Source organism: Arachis stenosperma, chromosome 10 (genome assembly GCF_014773155.1).
Source record: "Arachis stenosperma cultivar V10309 chromosome 10, arast.V10309.gnm1.PFL2, whole genome shotgun sequence".
NCBI classification, from domain to species: domain Eukaryota; kingdom Viridiplantae; phylum Streptophyta; class Magnoliopsida; order Fabales; family Fabaceae; genus Arachis; species Arachis stenosperma.
In genome coordinates, this window is record NC_080386.1 from 92,702,413 (window position 1) to 92,720,921 (window position 18,509).

At 34.7% G+C, this 18,509-nt stretch overlaps 1 protein-coding gene and 1 pseudogene across 1 annotated transcript; both read right to left on the bottom strand.

Moving 5' to 3' along the window:
• Nucleotides 1–893: 893 nt before the first annotated feature.
• Nucleotides 894–8,172, bottom strand: LOC130957347 (uncharacterized; annotated as a pseudogene).
• Nucleotides 8,173–14,534: 6,362 nt separating this feature from the next.
• LOC130958051 (chloroplastic import inner membrane translocase subunit HP30-2) lies at nt 14,535–17,285 on the bottom strand. Its single transcript, XM_057884939.1, has 6 exons — nt 16,893–17,285; nt 16,495–16,610; nt 15,461–15,587; nt 15,024–15,172; nt 14,861–14,923; nt 14,535–14,770 (listed from the first exon to the last, which is right to left on the bottom strand). Exons 1-6 carry the CDS (start codon nt 17,187–17,189, stop codon nt 14,731–14,733), a joined length of 792 nt encoding a protein of 263 aa, XP_057740922.1. The 5' UTR covers nt 17,190–17,285; the 3' UTR covers nt 14,535–14,730.
• Between the last annotated feature and the right edge of the window lie 1,224 nt (nt 17,286–18,509).

The window sequence follows — 18,509 nt, forward strand, 5'->3', positions numbered from 1 at the left end:
ACTATGAAATAGGTTCTCCATCTCACTAGACCAAAATAAATACTGATGACAGTAAAGATTAATTTTCAGAGAATGGTAAAAAAGGAAAATTTAGTCACTATTACTTAAATACTTCATACGAGACATGAGCTGAGTTAGTTCTAGGTCTTTCTAAAGTACAGTGGTGATTGTTGAAAAGTATATAAAGGACATGAAATGAGATCATTTTCGTAAATGCCTATATGGTATCGTTATATGAAACAATTACAAGTATATATAAACTTGTGTTAGCTACTTGTACTGGTTAATATTATTTTACTAGTAGAGAATTTTAATTACTTCTAAGATGAGGCAGTAAAATGAAGTCATTTCAAAGCTTGATTGTGCATCTTCTGATGCAAAAGAAAGGAATGAATTGATTTGGACTTGTTACTAATACTTTGTAACATTCTGATTCTAAGGCCACTGTACCATATAATATAGGATTTTTGTTCAGAAAATTCACCATCCAAAATCTCTGGCTGGTTTTGTTGTTATTTAACTTATTAATCTTCTTATGATAATTTGACTTCTATTAATGCATTGAATCAGAATACCAATACTTCCCTAATATAAAGATAAAAAAAAGTGCAATTTCAATTACAAGAAGTTACAAAAAGAAAGAAAAAGAATAACTTTGTATAGATCAATATCAGCCAATACAATCAAAAACCATGAACATAAGTCACACAAAAATAAATAAATAAATAAATGTGTAGTTTCTTGAAATATCACCCAACCTCTTCCTCACTGTGGTAAAAAATAGAAACAAATTAATAAATGCTACAAAAAAGAAAAACATGCATTTTCCTTGCTTCTAAACAAGAAGAATCCCATCTAAACTAAATGCTATTGTTTTAAGGAGAACAGATATATCACTTTGGAGAAGCTGCACTAGGAAGAGGAGCCTCATTTTCTGATGCTCTCTTACTATCTTTCTCTATCACAGTTAACATCTCGTTTGGGAGAATAGGTGAACTTTCTGAGTTCCGAATAACCACTCGAAGAGGTGATTCTGACGGTGATGGGTTGAAAAGACGTTATACGGGACACCCCACTTGAGCTGTCATAAACCTCTGGGACTTCGGCGATGCCATCATCCAGGTACACTACATCCTGCATTGTCAACTGGTGGTACTCCACAATCTCCCTTAGGAAATGGTTTTTCCTAGCATATACCTCATTCTCACCTGCCAAGCAAGCCTTCTCGGCAAGAAGCGTCTCCAGTTGAAACCGAATCTGTACAAGTTACAAAAACATAGCCATATAGGACCTAAAGTTTCATATTTAAATGATCATATTCTTGTTAAAAACACAATGAGTTCTTTGGATATATGCATAACACAGGGTAGTTAGTATATATGCATATAATAAACAATTCCATAGTATGCTTGAAGCAAAAGAAAGCTCTTGCCTTCAACCACTAAATGTGTACCACTTCAACTATCTTTCAATGCTGTATATGATAGGCAAACATGCAATGGTGTAAAAGCTAGAAGGGATGAAAAAAATAATCTCCAGCAAAAATGAGGTTATAAACTTATGAGACTCAGACATATAACTCATGTTTAGATAAAACAACACATGAAATTGGAATATGCTTTCAAATTTTGTTATGCCTGTATGAGTGCTTCATAGGTGTTGTCATATCAAATTTGAAATAGGGAACAACAAATAACCAATACCATATCATCATCTTCATGGTTATGTCCCTTAGTGGTAGTGGTATCACGGTTGCAGAGCATTTTATTTTCTTCTTCTAGTTGAGAACATCTGGCTTTTGCAAAAGCCAAATCTGCTTTAACAGTTTTTTAGCTCGTGAAGAAGTAGTTTTGCTCTAGCAGCTGTTGCCATTGCCACCTGCAAGTTACAACCAAAGCAAAGTGAAATTATGCTTGTTCAGTTACTTAAGAACATAAACATTTTATTCAACTAAACTGTCATTACAAACTCAATTTCCTACTCAGAAATGCTATCATAAGCGGTTGATAATTCAAAGGAGTAAAAGGTTGAAAACTACTCATCAATCCAATGGTTAAAATATTATGATGTTCCGCCATAAACTTCTGACAATGAAATTCTGGTTTAGTATTTTTCTTATGATTTTATAATGGTTGAATGTGTCATTACTGATCTGCATAGAACCATCTTATTCAAACTAAAAAAAATCTATTAACATCTCTGATATAGCTTATACAGTCTGTGCCTTCACTTAGTGAGGCAAGAACACACGATTACATAGTTGGCAATACTTCTCGAGATGCCTTGAGTTGTGATTCATTGTCCTCGTGACTTCCTTTAAGCCAGATTTGAGTCTTTAATTCTGCTGTCTTGCTCTCCACGATCATTCGGCCTTCCTGAAGAAATTTGAGAAGCAGCAATGAGATGAACAATGTTATGTTGTTTCAATACTTGAAATGATACAATTCCCATACACCAGATAATGAAGAATCAAATTAGTAGTTAACTATGTGTCTCAGCTAGTTAACAATTCTGTTTTTTTCTGAAAGCAAGATGTTACTACATTGTTACCCTATATAAAACATCATTAATAGACATAGATCAGGTTTGATGTTTCAAGCGTGGAAGAAACATTTCCCAACTAATTCAAACAAAGCCATGTAACTTGTTATGAACTGTGGACATAAACCAATTCCAAGGTAGAAACATATAAGACAGAGAATTTACCTCAAAAGCCTTCTCAAAGGTGTCACCTAAGTGATTAAGGGAACTAGTGATTGCCTCCAATCCCTTCCTAATTGTAGGCTTGTCCCCTAAATTATGAGATTCATGTTGTTGATATGATGGCTTCGACTGTAAAGGGAAGTCCCAATCATGGCAAACAAAAGAAAACACAATTGATTCCAATTCAACTAGACATAGATTTAGAGTCTCAGTTCTATGGTTCATGTTATTTACATTGAGTTTAGGAATCAATTAGAGTGGCAGAGTCTCCATTCTTGATGATGCAGACAGAGAGTGGCAGAGTGCAGGGAGGAGTGGAGGAAGACGTGGTGGCTGCCAGAAAGGGAGAGGTGCTGGACGACGATGGCTGGATGGGGCTCAACGATGGAGGGCCAAGGGGCATTCAAAGAACTTCCATAGAGGAGAAAGACGCAGCGTTTGCCCAGTTGAGTGGTTTAGCCTTCCTTCTCCTTTAGGTTCTTTAAATTCCGTGGGTGGCTAGCTACCGAGCTCAATGCAGTCAATTATTGCTAGGGTTTTGCCGTTTTGGTGTGCTTCAGAGGGGAGGGAAAGTGCTGAATCCTTCTCCACGAATCAGATCCCAAAGTATGAACCCTAGAGTTGAACCCCGAGGTAACGATGGAAAAGTGTTGATCTTCCAACGACGGCAAATTTCTGAACTTTCCGATGGACGGATTCCAGAAGGAGATTTCTGGAAACGGTTAAGAGACAGAGAGAGGGAGGATATGAAGAGGAGAGAAGAAGATGAAGAATACTGAAGGTTTCTGAACCCAGATGTAGAACAATTTTGGTTTTTTGTTTTTTTAATATGTTTAACACACATGAAGAACAATTTTGATTTTTTGTTTTTTTAATATGTTTTTGTTTTATTGTTTCAATTATTTGAAACTATAAAATTAGAATTAATTGAATTCTAAAATTTGATTAATTTAAAAGGGTATTTTTGTCTAATCAAATAAAGGAAGAATGTTTAAGTCTTTTTATAAAATTAAATAAATAAATGTTTTTTATTTTTATTTAATTAAAAGAGTGTTTTAGTAAAAGTGGTGATAAACTATATATTTAAAAAAGAAAAAATTAAATGCTGACGTGGAAAATAAATTCCACATGTCTTATTATTATTTGTCTATATTTTAAACGTATTGGTACATATGAATTTATCATCGTACCGTAGCAAACACCTTAAAGCTTTTGCTAATAATTTTTTGCTAATAATTTTGTCACTCATGTGATCTTTCGTGTATATTTTTTCTATTATAAAGGTATTAAATTTGTCTTCTTAATGTTGACAACTCAGCAATTAAAATTAACAAATTTATCATTTCAATCAATTTTAGTCAAATATTTCTTTTATAATCTTCTTAAAATATATTATTACAGCATTTGTTAGCAAAAAATATAAAATTAGTTATATACTTATTAGACATTTACTGAACACTTTAAAACAAAGGAATTAGCTAAGACGCAAAATAAAAAAATACTAAAAGTAATTAAAGTAGTACTTTTAAATTTTTTATGTGTTTGAGAGACTTTAAAAGTTTATTAAAAATGTAAAAGATTTTAATATTTCAATCCTGTTGGTAACTAAGAGGGAGTCCAACTAACTTTTACCAACTTTTATTAGGCTGGACTCCAGAGTTCATTTCATCAGAAAAGTCACATATCCAATTACCATAGTAAACTTAATTCACCCAAATTACCTATAGTAAACCTAATTAACTCTAACTTTCACCGTTCAGCCTCATCCCCCAAAATCAAACGGCAGCGTCACCTAACATCCTTCTTCGTACGCATTTTTAACGCCGACGTCAACCCTGGTCAACGCTGCCCCCGCTTCCATCGCCGAGCAATTGCGAGTCTTCGGAAGGTCAATGCAGCGCTGTCACTACTGCTGCCGGTCACTGTCACCACTCTACTGAAGATGCGTTCCCTTCTTCGCTGGACCACTCGATGGCGCCTCCCCATGCTCTGCCTCCACGCATAGCACGTCGGACTTCTCCTTGTCCTGGTGAAGCACCACCATCCCACTTTGTCTCTTCTTCCTGACCAGCCTTAGTCAGCGCCGCAACCAGCACTGCCTCCAAGACGCGTCTTCCTCCTCCGTCGGCGTTGCTGCTCTAACAGGTTAGTAGTAATTCATGGTTTCAGTAATTAGAGGACGTTGCTGATCTGTTTGGGGTTCACATACTAGGATTAGGTAAATATATAAAATACGTTTTTGAATTTGTTGATGTAACTTTTATGTAATATTAGACGTTAGATTAGATTAGATGAATTGAACTTAATCTTCTATGATACTGGTTCATTATGCTTTGCTGGAGATCTCTTGTATGCGTCAGTAATTATTTTTGGTTAGAGAATTTGCAATTGTGGGATAAAAACAGAGTTATAAGTTTGTTTATTTTTTCCTTTTCGGATTAAAATTAGATTTGAATGTGGCCAAATTAAATTTGAAGCATTAAGATAGTCTATGGAATAATTGTTGGGCTGTTTGGGAGAAAAAATAGCTAGTTATTATCCCCATAACTAAGAGTAATTTTTTAGAGTTATGAATAAAAAATAGTAGTTGTAATCCCATTAACTGAGTGATTTTTTAGATGTGTCTTCTAATTAAAGTTGATTTTTCTTTACTATTCCATGGTTCGGATTATATATATAGTTGTCACTAACCGAATTTATTTAGTTTCGTTCAGTGTTCCTTGATTTTTGTTTGATTTAGAGGTGCTATTGAATGACTTTATATCTTGTTATCCTTGTACCTTGGATTTAATTGATGCTTTCTCAATGTTTTAGGAGTTTTGGAAAATTGAAAAGTTGAATCTTGGAATTTTTTTGAATTGGTGTTGGTTTATAATTTAGTGTTTTATAGGTTCAATGGTCTAAATTATCTAAAAATATTTGATATTGCTCTTGGTACTGATATACCGTTCCTTGTGTTGAGTATTTTTTTTCTCTCTTTTTACTGTGCATTTAGTTGAAATTTGATTAATGAATAAGGTGTTTTCTCTAAACTAGATGTGGGGTGTTATTGTTTGAGTTGTAATGTGCGTTTAATTTAGTATTAATTGGATGCTTGTATCGGATTACATTTTTCAGTTAAACTTGTTTGCATTCCCAACCAGCGTCAAAAGTACTTAACTATTGGAGTGTTGCTGAAAATCACCTTGCAAAATGGGAAAATCGGTATTACATCATTCACTATTATGTGATTGTCTTTTAATTTGTGACTCTATTTTCTTCTTATGGTCGCTTCCTATGTTGACAGAAATTATTAAAGACAAGGTACTTGCCCTGTTACATTGCTGATATGATGAAAGATCTGGAAAGAAACCAGGCCAAAAGCAAATCTAGTAGAGATTAAATCAATGGAATTTGGGTTTCTGAAGCTAATCCCAAAGTGGCCTGTGAAGCAAAGCATCACAGTTTCGTTGGCAAGGTCCTACAAACTTGATACAAGCACGTTGGATGTAGACGCTGGACACATCGGCATTAACGCCGAGCTATTTCAGCGTGTTTTTGGAAGCCCTTCCGGTGGTGAGAATCGCTTTTCGTATTAAGCAGCATTCCATGGGCCAATTCGTTCGGTTTCCTTTTTATCCATATCATACAGCTGCTTTTAAACTAATAAACCTCCATATTGTAGTCGACGACTTTCGATCTTTTGATGATGAGAATGCTGCTTATGTGGCCAATAAAAAATAATTCCACAGAATGAAAATCATATAACTTCGAGATTTTATCAACAACTGCTCTATGGAGACCATAGCCGACAGAGTGGAGTTTAGGCGACATTTCATCCTACTGGTCCTGAAGATGTTTTTGTGTCCAACATTGCAACATGTAATCTCGTCATGGCACATCTATACAATACTAGATGTTTCTGATCCGAGGAGATTTTGTTGGCTGTTTCATATTTTCAAGTGGTTAGAGCAGGTGATCGAGAAGTATCAACGTAAAAACAACAAGTCTTGTGAGGGTTTCATGTTCGTCTTGTTGGTAATTTTCTTAATATAAACTGCCATTTAATTGGACTCAACATTTACATCCAGACACATAACTTGTGTCTGTGTTCTCCCTAGATATTGTACTTTCAAAGACTAAAACATGGTAAACTGGAGCAGTGTCAAGAACCGGAGCTATAGCTTTCTGCATGGACTACCAAGGAACTCAATGATATGACATCAAATTTTCAACCTGAGGTATTCAGTAAAACAAGCCTAAAGATTCCTACAGCACCTGGCACTTTTTTTCTTTATGTATGTTGCTGGTTTTAGTTTATGTGTCTCTTAGATTTTTTTAATGACGCTATCATTTTTTTAAAATTAATTGCATGTGCCTTTCATAGATCTGACATTAATGGATGTGTCCTCAGTTAACACTTGCTTGGATTTGTCCGTAATGGTAATGTCTTCTATTTCAATAGTATATGGATGTGTCTGTCCTGAATGTGCTTTTGCTGTATGTGCCTTCTGACTAACTACTTTTTTCGAATAGGATTATATCGGCCCCGGCAAGAACAATGGGAGGTCATGAAAGGTCACGAAAGTAAGGTCATGATGAACCCAACTTTTTGAATAAAAAAAGGCTCACATTGCACAGAAAAATGTTTACAGTCCACAAAAGTGAGTATAAATTACCATTTGAACAATTTTTAAGTTGCATGTTTTTATCTTACCAAAGTGAGTATAGTACAACTTATCTTTAAATTTAGTTGGTGATGCCATTTTTTAAATTGCATGATGACATGTTGTATTAATGTATCTTTCCTTGGTTGTTTAATTTAAAAGCAATTTGAAGTTTTTCTTTATGATTAATTAGGTGTTTTGAATTCAAGGATTTAATAACAGGGGGTTTAGCAATGGCTCAGTGCACACAGATGCACCTTTAGTTGCATCCGACAAGGATGACGACGATGACGATGAGTCCATTGCCAAGAGACTATCCAGAAAAATTAATCAGACAGGAACACCTCAACATCATAGGACGGGGAGGGACAAGGGCAAGATCAGCTAGGAAAAAATACCAGAGAAACCAACCAACCTGAAAGTTCCTAAACCTAAGATTCCGTCAACAGCATTGGCATAATATTTAAAATTTGATGACTATTCTTGTGAATTCAAAAGTCAAGAGAATGCTAGAAACTTGTCTGTGGCTATTATGCATATAATTTTGTTTCTGTTCCTTTAAATCCATAAAGATTACCCCCTCTAACAATAGTTCCTTTTAAAACAGTCATCCTGACATCTTTTCTCAGTGAGATCCAGAGTGCGAAAAGATATGGGCATATATTGAAGAATGTTACGACTCGAAGACCATTAGCATGGATCTCATAAAAATCATTATTCCAAAAGTTTCATCTTACCACACACCGATTCCATAGTGTCCTTCATTCTCACTTGGAATGATCCAACTGGTAAAAACATCCACACTGTCCCCTCCTTGCGTCATTCATCCGTTACTTTGGGGGTAAAACTCACTGAACGTGATGAGCAACGAATCCAAGGATGGGTTGTAGACATGTCTCTCGGTAACCAGCAGATATTGGAGTTGTATGATAGTAGACCACACCCAGTCTTGGTAAGGGAGGAGTTGTGCGCGTTGAAAGTCTGTCGCTGGCTCAATAACAACGTATGTAACCCAAACACACTTCAGTTTGTTTTAATCACATATTTTGGCGACATTCATATATGAAAACTTGGTAATGTAGGTCGTGCAATGGATGTGTTGCGCATTCAATGACTCAGTGTCATCAAGATTTACGCGTCATTTTTACTGCGTGTGTCCGGGGATATTGGTATTGATACTTTTATAGCAATCTTATATTTACATTACGTGTTAGCAACACTCACAAGTCTTGCTTTCACAAGAAATGGTCATGCTCTCGAAAAATCTAAAGGACTTTAAGGACGAGCCAACTCCCGTGTATGTGGGTTTAGATGAACACTTTACTGTCGACACCAAGTATTTTGACAAAACAGCTGCTGCAAAAAAGAAGCTGGGTAAGTCTATTTGTTGTATAACATAATACTAACATCAATGCAACCGAACAAGCCAGATGTGTTTTTGTTTATCCATGTACATAATCTGTCTAGTTACACATGTATATTATTGTAGTGATTCTTTCCTATATGTATACCTGGTCACTAGTGGGTGTATGCATTCGATGTCTCAGAAAAAAGGTTGTTCATCCTAGATAGTTTACACTATAAACCATTTGATATATCACGGATGAGGATAGATGCATTTGTGGTACAAAAAGATCTCATGTCTCCCTTAATCTATTTAACCCGTATTATTGTGTATAATGTTCTAACTTTAACTGCTTTTCAGGGGATACTCATTGAAGACATAGCTAAAAGGGTTATCCCCTCGTATGAGCCCACTCAAAGTGACTCGTCTCGCACATACGCCACTGTTCCAATAAAGCCAAACAACTGAGTCCCCCTCAAAATCTATTAATATCTTAATTTGTAATTTCACTTAAGATCTATACCTATTCTCCTAATATAACCCATTATTTCAATTCACCTAGTTTCGATTGTGGCATTTACGCCATAAAATTCATAGAGTACTGGACTGAAGGCAGTAAACTACATGAATGAGGTTATGTAAGCTTCTAAATCCTATTGCTGAATAATTGATTCTGTAAACACACATGATTGTCGTTAACTAATGCCATCATACAATATTGATTTTTACTTGCAGGACACCCTGAAGGAATACAGGAAGAAAATAATGTTTGATATCATTCTGGATCCTAATAATTTAGCCATTAACCAAGTACTGAAGGCCCTCGATAGCCGTTCTCAACCTGATGTGCGTCGCAACCATCCAAGGAACAAATGTAAGAAGGTTAGGACATTATTCATAGCACTGAGCACAAAGAGCATGCTTCGGCAAGATGACAAATTACCCAAGAAAAAGGCCTACCAAGGAGATAAACATGAGAAGAAGAAAGTTGCATAGAACTTTCTTGTTTAACTAGTCTTATGATACCCTCCCATGCTGAGCTACATTTTGTTGCATCTTGATATTTTTCTTGTGTTACACATATTGACTGTTTCTTTTGGATTCATATATTCTTATTAGTGAGTGTTTCTATTGAGACCCTTGTGAAATTTTTTTGGTTAACTCATGGACCTTGGGTCTATTGTGGATGTGAATCCTCTATTGGAACATTGATGTGTCTTCTTGCAAAAGCTAAACACTTTGTTTTTACAAGTTAATGTTTGGATGTATCTTTTATGGATGTGTCTTTTGTTTATGACCTCCTTTGTTGTGTCTTATGTGTATGTATCTTTTGGATGTGTCTATCTATGGATGTGTTTTCTAATGGAGGTATTTTTTGTTAATGTGTCTTCTATTGTCGTGTCTTCTAATGACCATGTCTTTTTGGGAGGTATTTTTTTGGATGTGTCTTCTGTGAATGTATCTTCTAACAGAGGTGTCTTTTATGGTCGTGTCTTTCAATGGATGTGTCTTCTGTTTTCTTAAATCGAAGTTCCTTATCAAGACTTGTGGGAATTTCTAATGAGATTCTCGTGGAATTCGTTTTGGTTAGTCTTAGTCAAAATAACTTGGAAATATAACCTTGAAAATTTGAAACACAACCTTAGTTAAAAAATCTCCTATGTTGTTTCCTCCATAATAGAAATTATATAACTCGTGCTGATTTAATTTCAAGTTTGAACTTAGAAAACTTATAATAGTATAATCATATCAGTGTATCACACTCAAAAATAATGATATATTCTCAATTAAAAATTGTTTATTAAATCATATACCATAAGAATTGTGTTAAAAAGAAGGGAAAAACCCAAAAAACCAAAGTACTTATCTTTACAAGTTCCTAATCAAAATTCTTCAAACTATTTCCAAATGAGTTTAACAAAGACATGAACATGCCATGTTCTTATGATTCATTCGTTATAACAGTAGAACTGACCACTACATTTTGAGAAGGTACTACATCATTTTCCTGAAAAAAATTATCACGCAAAAAGTAAATAAGTCAATTGTATCCATAAAGCGATATCAACAAAGGGTCCAAAATTAACTAATGCTAAACACATATCGGAGGTGTATTTCTCTTCCTTCTTCGTATATATTTCTTGATCGATCTATCCAATTTAGCTCCAAACCTCTTTGATCTCGGTCAACCCTTACTTTCCACCTTTGAAGGACTTTGAATGTCATCTGGACCAACCACGCACTCATACTGTATGGCTATGTTGTTCTGTGTACCAGCAACACTTTTAGATCTCAAGTTGGTATGATAATCAACTAATTTGGCCTTGACATCATCAAGAGCCAAATGCAACATTTGCGAAATTTTGGGCAACATTAAAGAAATATGAACATAATCCTCTAAATAAGTTATGGCTTTCATCCGATCGGTTCACGTCATAGCTGCTCTTGATGTAAGTGTGCTTACGCTGTACATTCTTCCTCTATCGAGGAAGAACATAACAAGATGATACTATATCTACTCTGTAATATGAAAACACAGCAAGGTAATGACAACACAGTATACCTCTTGATTCAAACATGTTGCACTCTGACTAAACCTTGTATGTCAAAGGGTCAAAATCAACACTGTTGGTGCAGTACCTAGACTCCCCAAAAAGTAGGTATCGCTCATCCACGTTCACACAAAACGAATCACCCACTTGTGTCACACCACGGATTAAACAATTGCCTTTTTTCCTGAATTCCTATTGGACTTTCCTAAACATAGAGCTTGTGTACTCCTGTTGAAATTGTTTTTCAATTGTATAGCTGGATGAATAGGGGATAACTCCTTTAGAGTCTGTAGCATCATCCTCCACTTCCTTTTGCTCCTTGTTCCCAGTACATTGTCATACTCATGCACGAACTGAACCAATCCACTGTTGCAATGTAAAAATCTCGTAAAAAGCGTGCATACTTTCACTCTTTGAGTACTCCTCATATCTGTCCAAAATTCACCTTGAAAAAAGATTGAAACCCATATTCGTCGATCGTCATAAAGATCTACAAAAACAAAAATGTGAAAAGCACCATCATGAACACTTAGCTGCATCATCACAAACATCTATTGACTTAGGAAAAGAAACATCCATCAAACATGAAAAAGAGATATCCAATAAAATATCCAAATAAGTTATAATCCATCCGATGAAAATGGAACTGAAAATCTAGTATAATCAGAAAAAACTTTACAAAGAATCTACTCTCCAAAAAGAGCATACAAGAGACACCATGTCTCTAGAGACACAAACACACACATAGTTGTTTCTCCTGTATGTTGTATCAAACGACACCATGTCTCTATAATATTCGTACAACGCCCTGCACCTTGCATCTACCAAGAGCACACTCCTGAACTTGTTAGCTTTGTCGATATCTGCTGTATAAAATAAATTCGAGTTGATCTCTTTCATTCGCAAAAAAAAAAAAATAGCTGAACATTTCCTTAACATCCGCGTTATCATTATCACAGTGGAGATTGCTTGTAATATAATTCCTCACGTTCTTTTCTGAGTAACTCAAATTCGACGACCCACTAACATCATTCGCCAGTGCGAAAGTAGGTCTTGTTAGGCCATATGCAGCCTCATAGTTGTCATCAATCACACACTTGGAATGTATGTTCAGTTCTTTGTACTCATGGTAATGGACCAATTTCTTAGCAGAACATGGGTGGATATGCTTCAATTCCAATTTTGACACCATCCAATTATCTTTCTTCCTATCCAACATCACGTACATCATTGCTCTACATCTCGTGGTTATTATTTTTTTTTTTACCTGAGATGCTGCCTTCACTCGAGACTCCCAATAACCTTTCCGATTGCAATGTATCGATTAGTTAATGAATATCCTTAATTCCTTCCTTGTCTTGTCAAAATTAGTGTTCCTAATCTTAGTGACTAACCCAACTTTTTTTTGCATAATTCAAATAGAATTCCTGTGCCCACTGCAACGAATCAAATCGCAATCCTATGTAGGAGATTTTCTCTAGGTAAATGCCAATATGATCCAGCAACTGCAAATCATTCAGAAAAAATAACATTCAATGGCACACACATCTAAAAATTGGATTCCATTAGTATTGTAATAACAATAAAATAAAACTCACACCTTATGACTCAACTCCGTATCATCATTTTCCAACTCAATAACGTCTATAACTTCTTCCACCAGCAATCGAAAACACCTTAATACAGCTAAGCGAATCCAACCAAAAATGTATAACATAAAGATATAAGCATCCTCTATTCAACACCCAAAAAACCTCTTCCAACATCCACTTATTCATTGAGAACACAAATGTAAAACAAAAAATTCAATAATTTACAAACAAAAATCCACTAAATTACTACGGAAGATCAAATAATAAACAAGAGTATCCCTCTTAATACCTCCAAAAAAAATTTAAACAAAGTTGCAATGAAACATACAACTTGCATAACAAAAATCCATGAAAAACACATCATATATCAAAGTTGTACCATCAGACTAGTATAAAAAAAAAATCCACACCAATTATACTACTAAACCACCACTTACCTTGTCTACATGTTGAGTATCATCATCACTCAAATACGGGACATTGACTTCGAAGCAATTAGAGTGATCACTCATATCATAGGAAGTGACATACAATCCCTCTTCACCAATTGATGGTTCCATTGACGCAACACTCTCAAACTTCTTTCGGCGACAACAACTGCACCTTGCTCCTATGGATGTGGAACACTATGGCTCCACGAGAATCCCTTGATCACATTGCTGCTTGTTTGGGCGGGCCGTTTGGCGGCACGATGACGGCGCATGCATGAGACGACGACAACTAGGGTGGGGTTGGGATGCAATCACGGTGTGTACGTTGAATTTCTTGTTGATGGGACGGGTTGGATTTTAAATGAAGTCGGGAACTGGCGATGCGCGTTTGATCAGTCTGCCCGGCGGCACAATGACGGCGCAAGTACCACAACAATGACAACACTGAAGAGGGGTGCGGGTGCGATCGCGGGCCTAGCGTTGGTACTCCTTGATGCAGACGACGTGAATGTGAAGCTAAATTTGACAACTTTTATTTTTCAAATTTGTAATTAATATTGATCATTAACATATTAAACATATTCTTTTTAATAAAAAAAAATAAATATTAATTATAGTTGTTAAAACTTGAGTAATTATAAGTTGTTCTCCAATACTTTTTCTGAACATTTTGCCTTTAACAAGTATGACACGTGTTACCCAAGCCATTCTTAATTTCCTAAATTCTTCTTGTTAAATTTCTATAGTACAAGAAAATTTGTTTCAATATCATTCTAAATTTCTTAAATTCTTATTGTTAAATTTCTACGGTGCAAGAAAACTTGTCGCACTGTTTGGCCAAGCAGTGGCTTACACACATTAAATAGTTGAAATATCAAGTAGAGCTCGAAAATCAAAACCAGGTTGGCAGGTCATAATACCATGATCAAAATTCAAAAGCCAACAACTCTGAATGAAGATGCCACTTAAATACAATTTATATCACTAGTAATATCGTTGATAAACATGAACCGAATGTTTTTCTCCATTGATCTTATAATCACCGAGTCTAAAGCATCTCGATGTGCTAGTTTTTAGTTGGCTAGTATTCTTTTGTACGTTGTAACACGGTTTTTTGCTATTCATAATATCATTGTCTATTATCTTCACTTCTGAGCATTCATTTCGAGGAACAAGTTTTAGAACTTACAAGTTACAACCAATGGCAACAATTTCTCGACCGATTGGAGTTTATCATTCATGCCCCATAATCAACTTTCACTCCATTGACCTCAATAGCAACTTAAGTTATTTGATTAGATGAGCAAATTTTATTAAAGTACACACTGCAACAATGGAATAGAAAGCATAATAAACAAAAATGACAAAATTCATTTGAAACACAAACTTCCTACTATCATTCTCAACTGTTATTAACCGCTAAAACTTTGGAGGAGATAGCTAACTCCTACTCATAAGAAATCAACGCCGGCTTCCTCGCTTTTCTTTCAGATCTGTGTCCCTGAAAGTAAAAAGAGCAGCATTTAGGCGTGTCATGAAAGGCATAGGAATAAGGAATGGCTACATTCAAGCCATCAAGCGAAACCCATACCTCTCTATGTGGTCAAGAATCAAAAGCCTGGGTCCAGGAGGGATCTTTACATCTCTGAGAGCACTGAAACACATCATAGAAAAATAAAAAACTTTGTCTAAAATAAAAAGTAAAAAAAGAAGGTAAAAAAAAAATAAAATTATGCCTTGACTGAACTTCCTACCTATCAGTGAGTAAAGGAAGAGTGTTGTCTGTTAACAAGCCCCTCTTAAAATTCTTCTCATAACTCTGAAGGCCAAGGTTTTGCAGCATGCTTCTTGTTTTGATATAGTGAATATCTTCAGCAGGTGGTTGAGAAAACTTCTGTCCTATCTGCATGATTAATGAATAGTTATATACATGCTCCAAGGATAAACCAAATATAAACCTACATAACACATAACATCTGCAAACTTAGGCAAGCAAATCTAACTTACCACAAAGACAACTATAAAACAAAAAATTGAAGCTCAAGTAGGATCACAACCACCAGGCCTAAACAAGAGTTATCCCTAAAATCGTACCCACGAAGAGATAGAAAACAAAGACCAGAACAAACCTTTGTAAAGACATATTTTCTTGCACAACTAAAGAGAAAAGAACAGTTATTTTTACACCCACCTGGAAAAGTCCACCCTGAACAAGTGCAAAGAAAAGTCCAGAAGTGACGGCATTTGCTGCTTGGTTTGGTCCACCCATGCCACTCACTAATGAAAACATGGCCCCAGAACCAAAAGCTGCCGCCATGCTGAAAAATACATAAGATTTATTTCAATAAGGAAGTCCAGAGGGAAAAAAAATTGAGAACCATTAAGCAAGTGGAAATGAATAAAGAGAAATGTTAGGGTACCAACACTTTTTATCGATATAAGCCAAATGGTCAACATCTTATTTTTATACTATTAGGATTTAGGGTTTAGAATTTAGTATTTAGGGTTTAGTGTATACAACACCATATTTTTTGGATATCACCTATAAAAATATCTTTTTGGCCATGTATTGGCCAAAAATGATAAATTTTGTTGGTCATATAGCATTATTTATAAATAAAAAGCTTTCGTTGGGAAAACATACAGCTAAACAAATGGTCTCCTTGAAAGAGCCATTTCATCGACTCTAATGGTCGATATCTGTCCTGTTGGCAAGTTTATTATAACACCAGCATCAAAAACACCTTCAAATACATTATATACATTCACCCCTATGTCTGAACGAAATTTAAAACTTTGGCATAAAGGCCGAGAACACTTTCTCTAGAATTAGTTTAGCAAATATTTTGAAGCCACAAGAGTATTTAAGTTAGTATCAATATAGTATTCTAAGTTTCGAACCAAAAACACACACAAATATCTACTGAACAACTTTAACAAATCATCATCATCATCATTAATTAGCCCCCTTTGGGCAATCTGATGACATTTGAATTTGCCTTAATTTGGGAAGAATGACAAATGGACAGCTTAAAAGTTAAAATTCACTTATTCACTCATTCAGAATTGGGCGATACTTAATTACTTATTGCTATGTACTTTTCCCAGAAGAAAAATATCCTTCCCATAGTAAGGCTAGTATCATTTCACCCATAAATAACTTTAGGTACAAGCTTATTGAGCCAGTGTCACTAAAATAACGAGAGAGCTTATGTGAAATCTCACCTGGACTGAACATCTTCCTTGCCCCTTAACCTTTTCAACACACACGAAATACCGGCGTTGACTCCAGTCATGACAGCAAAGTTACGAGCTTGAATTAGAGGACCTCCAGAAAGAGCCTACAATCAGAGTTAAACAAAATCATGTTACTTGCACACAACAATTCTAGAAAGAACTCTATGAAAAACCTAAAGATTTCATATTCCATAAGGAAAAACCTTGGCCTACTTAATTAAGTCAACATGAATGAATGATTACACATTCAATAAGATTGAAATTCAACCATTAAATTACCAACAAATAGAAGGACTTAGATTGAAAAAGTCAACTAAGGATAACCGGGTAGGAAAATTAAAAGCAACGATTTTAGAACCCTAAAAGAGAGAAAGGGGAAAAGGAACCTGAGCTTGCTTGAGAGATGCCATGGCTTGGGGATTGAGAGAGGCGTTAGGTGGAGGGGTGGGAAAAGTTGCGGCGGAGTCGGCGGTGAGTGTTCCCATGAAGGCACCTATGGCGGCACCCTGGGCGGCGCTGGTGGTCGTGACGACGGCCGCCTCGACGGCGAGGGACTGGCGCGAGAGCCATACTCGGAAGCGGGTCTCAAGCTCCTTGAATCGACCTTGGAGCTGTTCAATGGGGTTCTGAAGGTGCTGAGGCAAAACCTTAGCCACCATCACTCCCTGCTTCCCTTGTTCCATTTCTCGCGTAAATTCTTGAGTGCCGCACCTAAGCGAGAGAAGAGAACAGAAGAGAAGAACGAATAGAGATAGATATTTTTGTTATGATAATGGGAAATATGGATAACTAAAAACGTTATGCGCCTATGTATGTATATATAATATATTTTAGGGTTAATTATTTAAATCAATCCCAAAATTTTTTAAAGCGGAGTGATTAATTTTTAAAATTTTATTTTAATAAATAAATTAATTTTCAGCTTATTTTTTAATAAAATAATTATCTAAATCAGTCTTAAAATTTTAAAGTGAATATTTTGATCCTAAAAAAATAATATACAAATTAATTTTTAATATTTTTCATTTAGATATAGTTAAATTTATATTATAAATATATATATAAAATTTAATAAATAAATTTATTATTATTTTTGTTTAAAATATATAAAATATTATAGTATAGTAATAGTATTATTGTATAAATAATAATAATAATAATAATTTTTTTTACGAAAAACTATTAATTTGATGGAAAAAATATTAAAAATTGATTTATACATTAAATTTTAAGAAATTAAAATATTTATTTTTAAAATTTTTAAGAATTAATTTAAATAATTATTTTGTCAAAAAATAAATAATTAGAATAAAATTTTAAAGATATTTTTGTATTTAAATAACTATTCTAATATTTTATATTGGTGTGAACTATTTTTTATTAATTATTAAAAGAAGAAAATGAAAATTACCACCTGTTTGTTCGCCCTATTAGGCTACCAGACAAGACCGGCACCTTCTCTTTCAATGGGAATCGGTGCCCAATTCTTTGCCTGCTTAGCCGCTACTGCTATTACTACTCTTTTGTGTGCACTTTCCACAAAAAATTTTTTTGGAAAACATTTTAATAAAATGCAAACATAAAGAAATGAATTTTGAAATATTGTTAGTAACTTATTGCAGTGTAAAACAACTTATTATTATAAATATTTAAATTTGCTGCTCATTTTGCAAAACTTTTTACCGTAATAATGTGCTACACCAACAATTTTGGTCAAATGAATAATCTTATACATTAATTTGTCTCGGACCAATTCTTTAACAATCTTATATATTTTTCCCGGCGGCGAAAAAACGCCATTGACTATCGATTCTGTTTTTCACGGTATATTATTTTATCATCAATCATATATTAAAAAAATATTTAGGAGATAAAGGTACCGCTAATCAATATTGAATAAACTGTTATGATATATTTTAGGTTTAATTATTCTGTTGATTTTTATAATTTTATAAAATTTTTAATTAAGTTTTTATATATATTTTTTTAATTGAGTTCTTGTA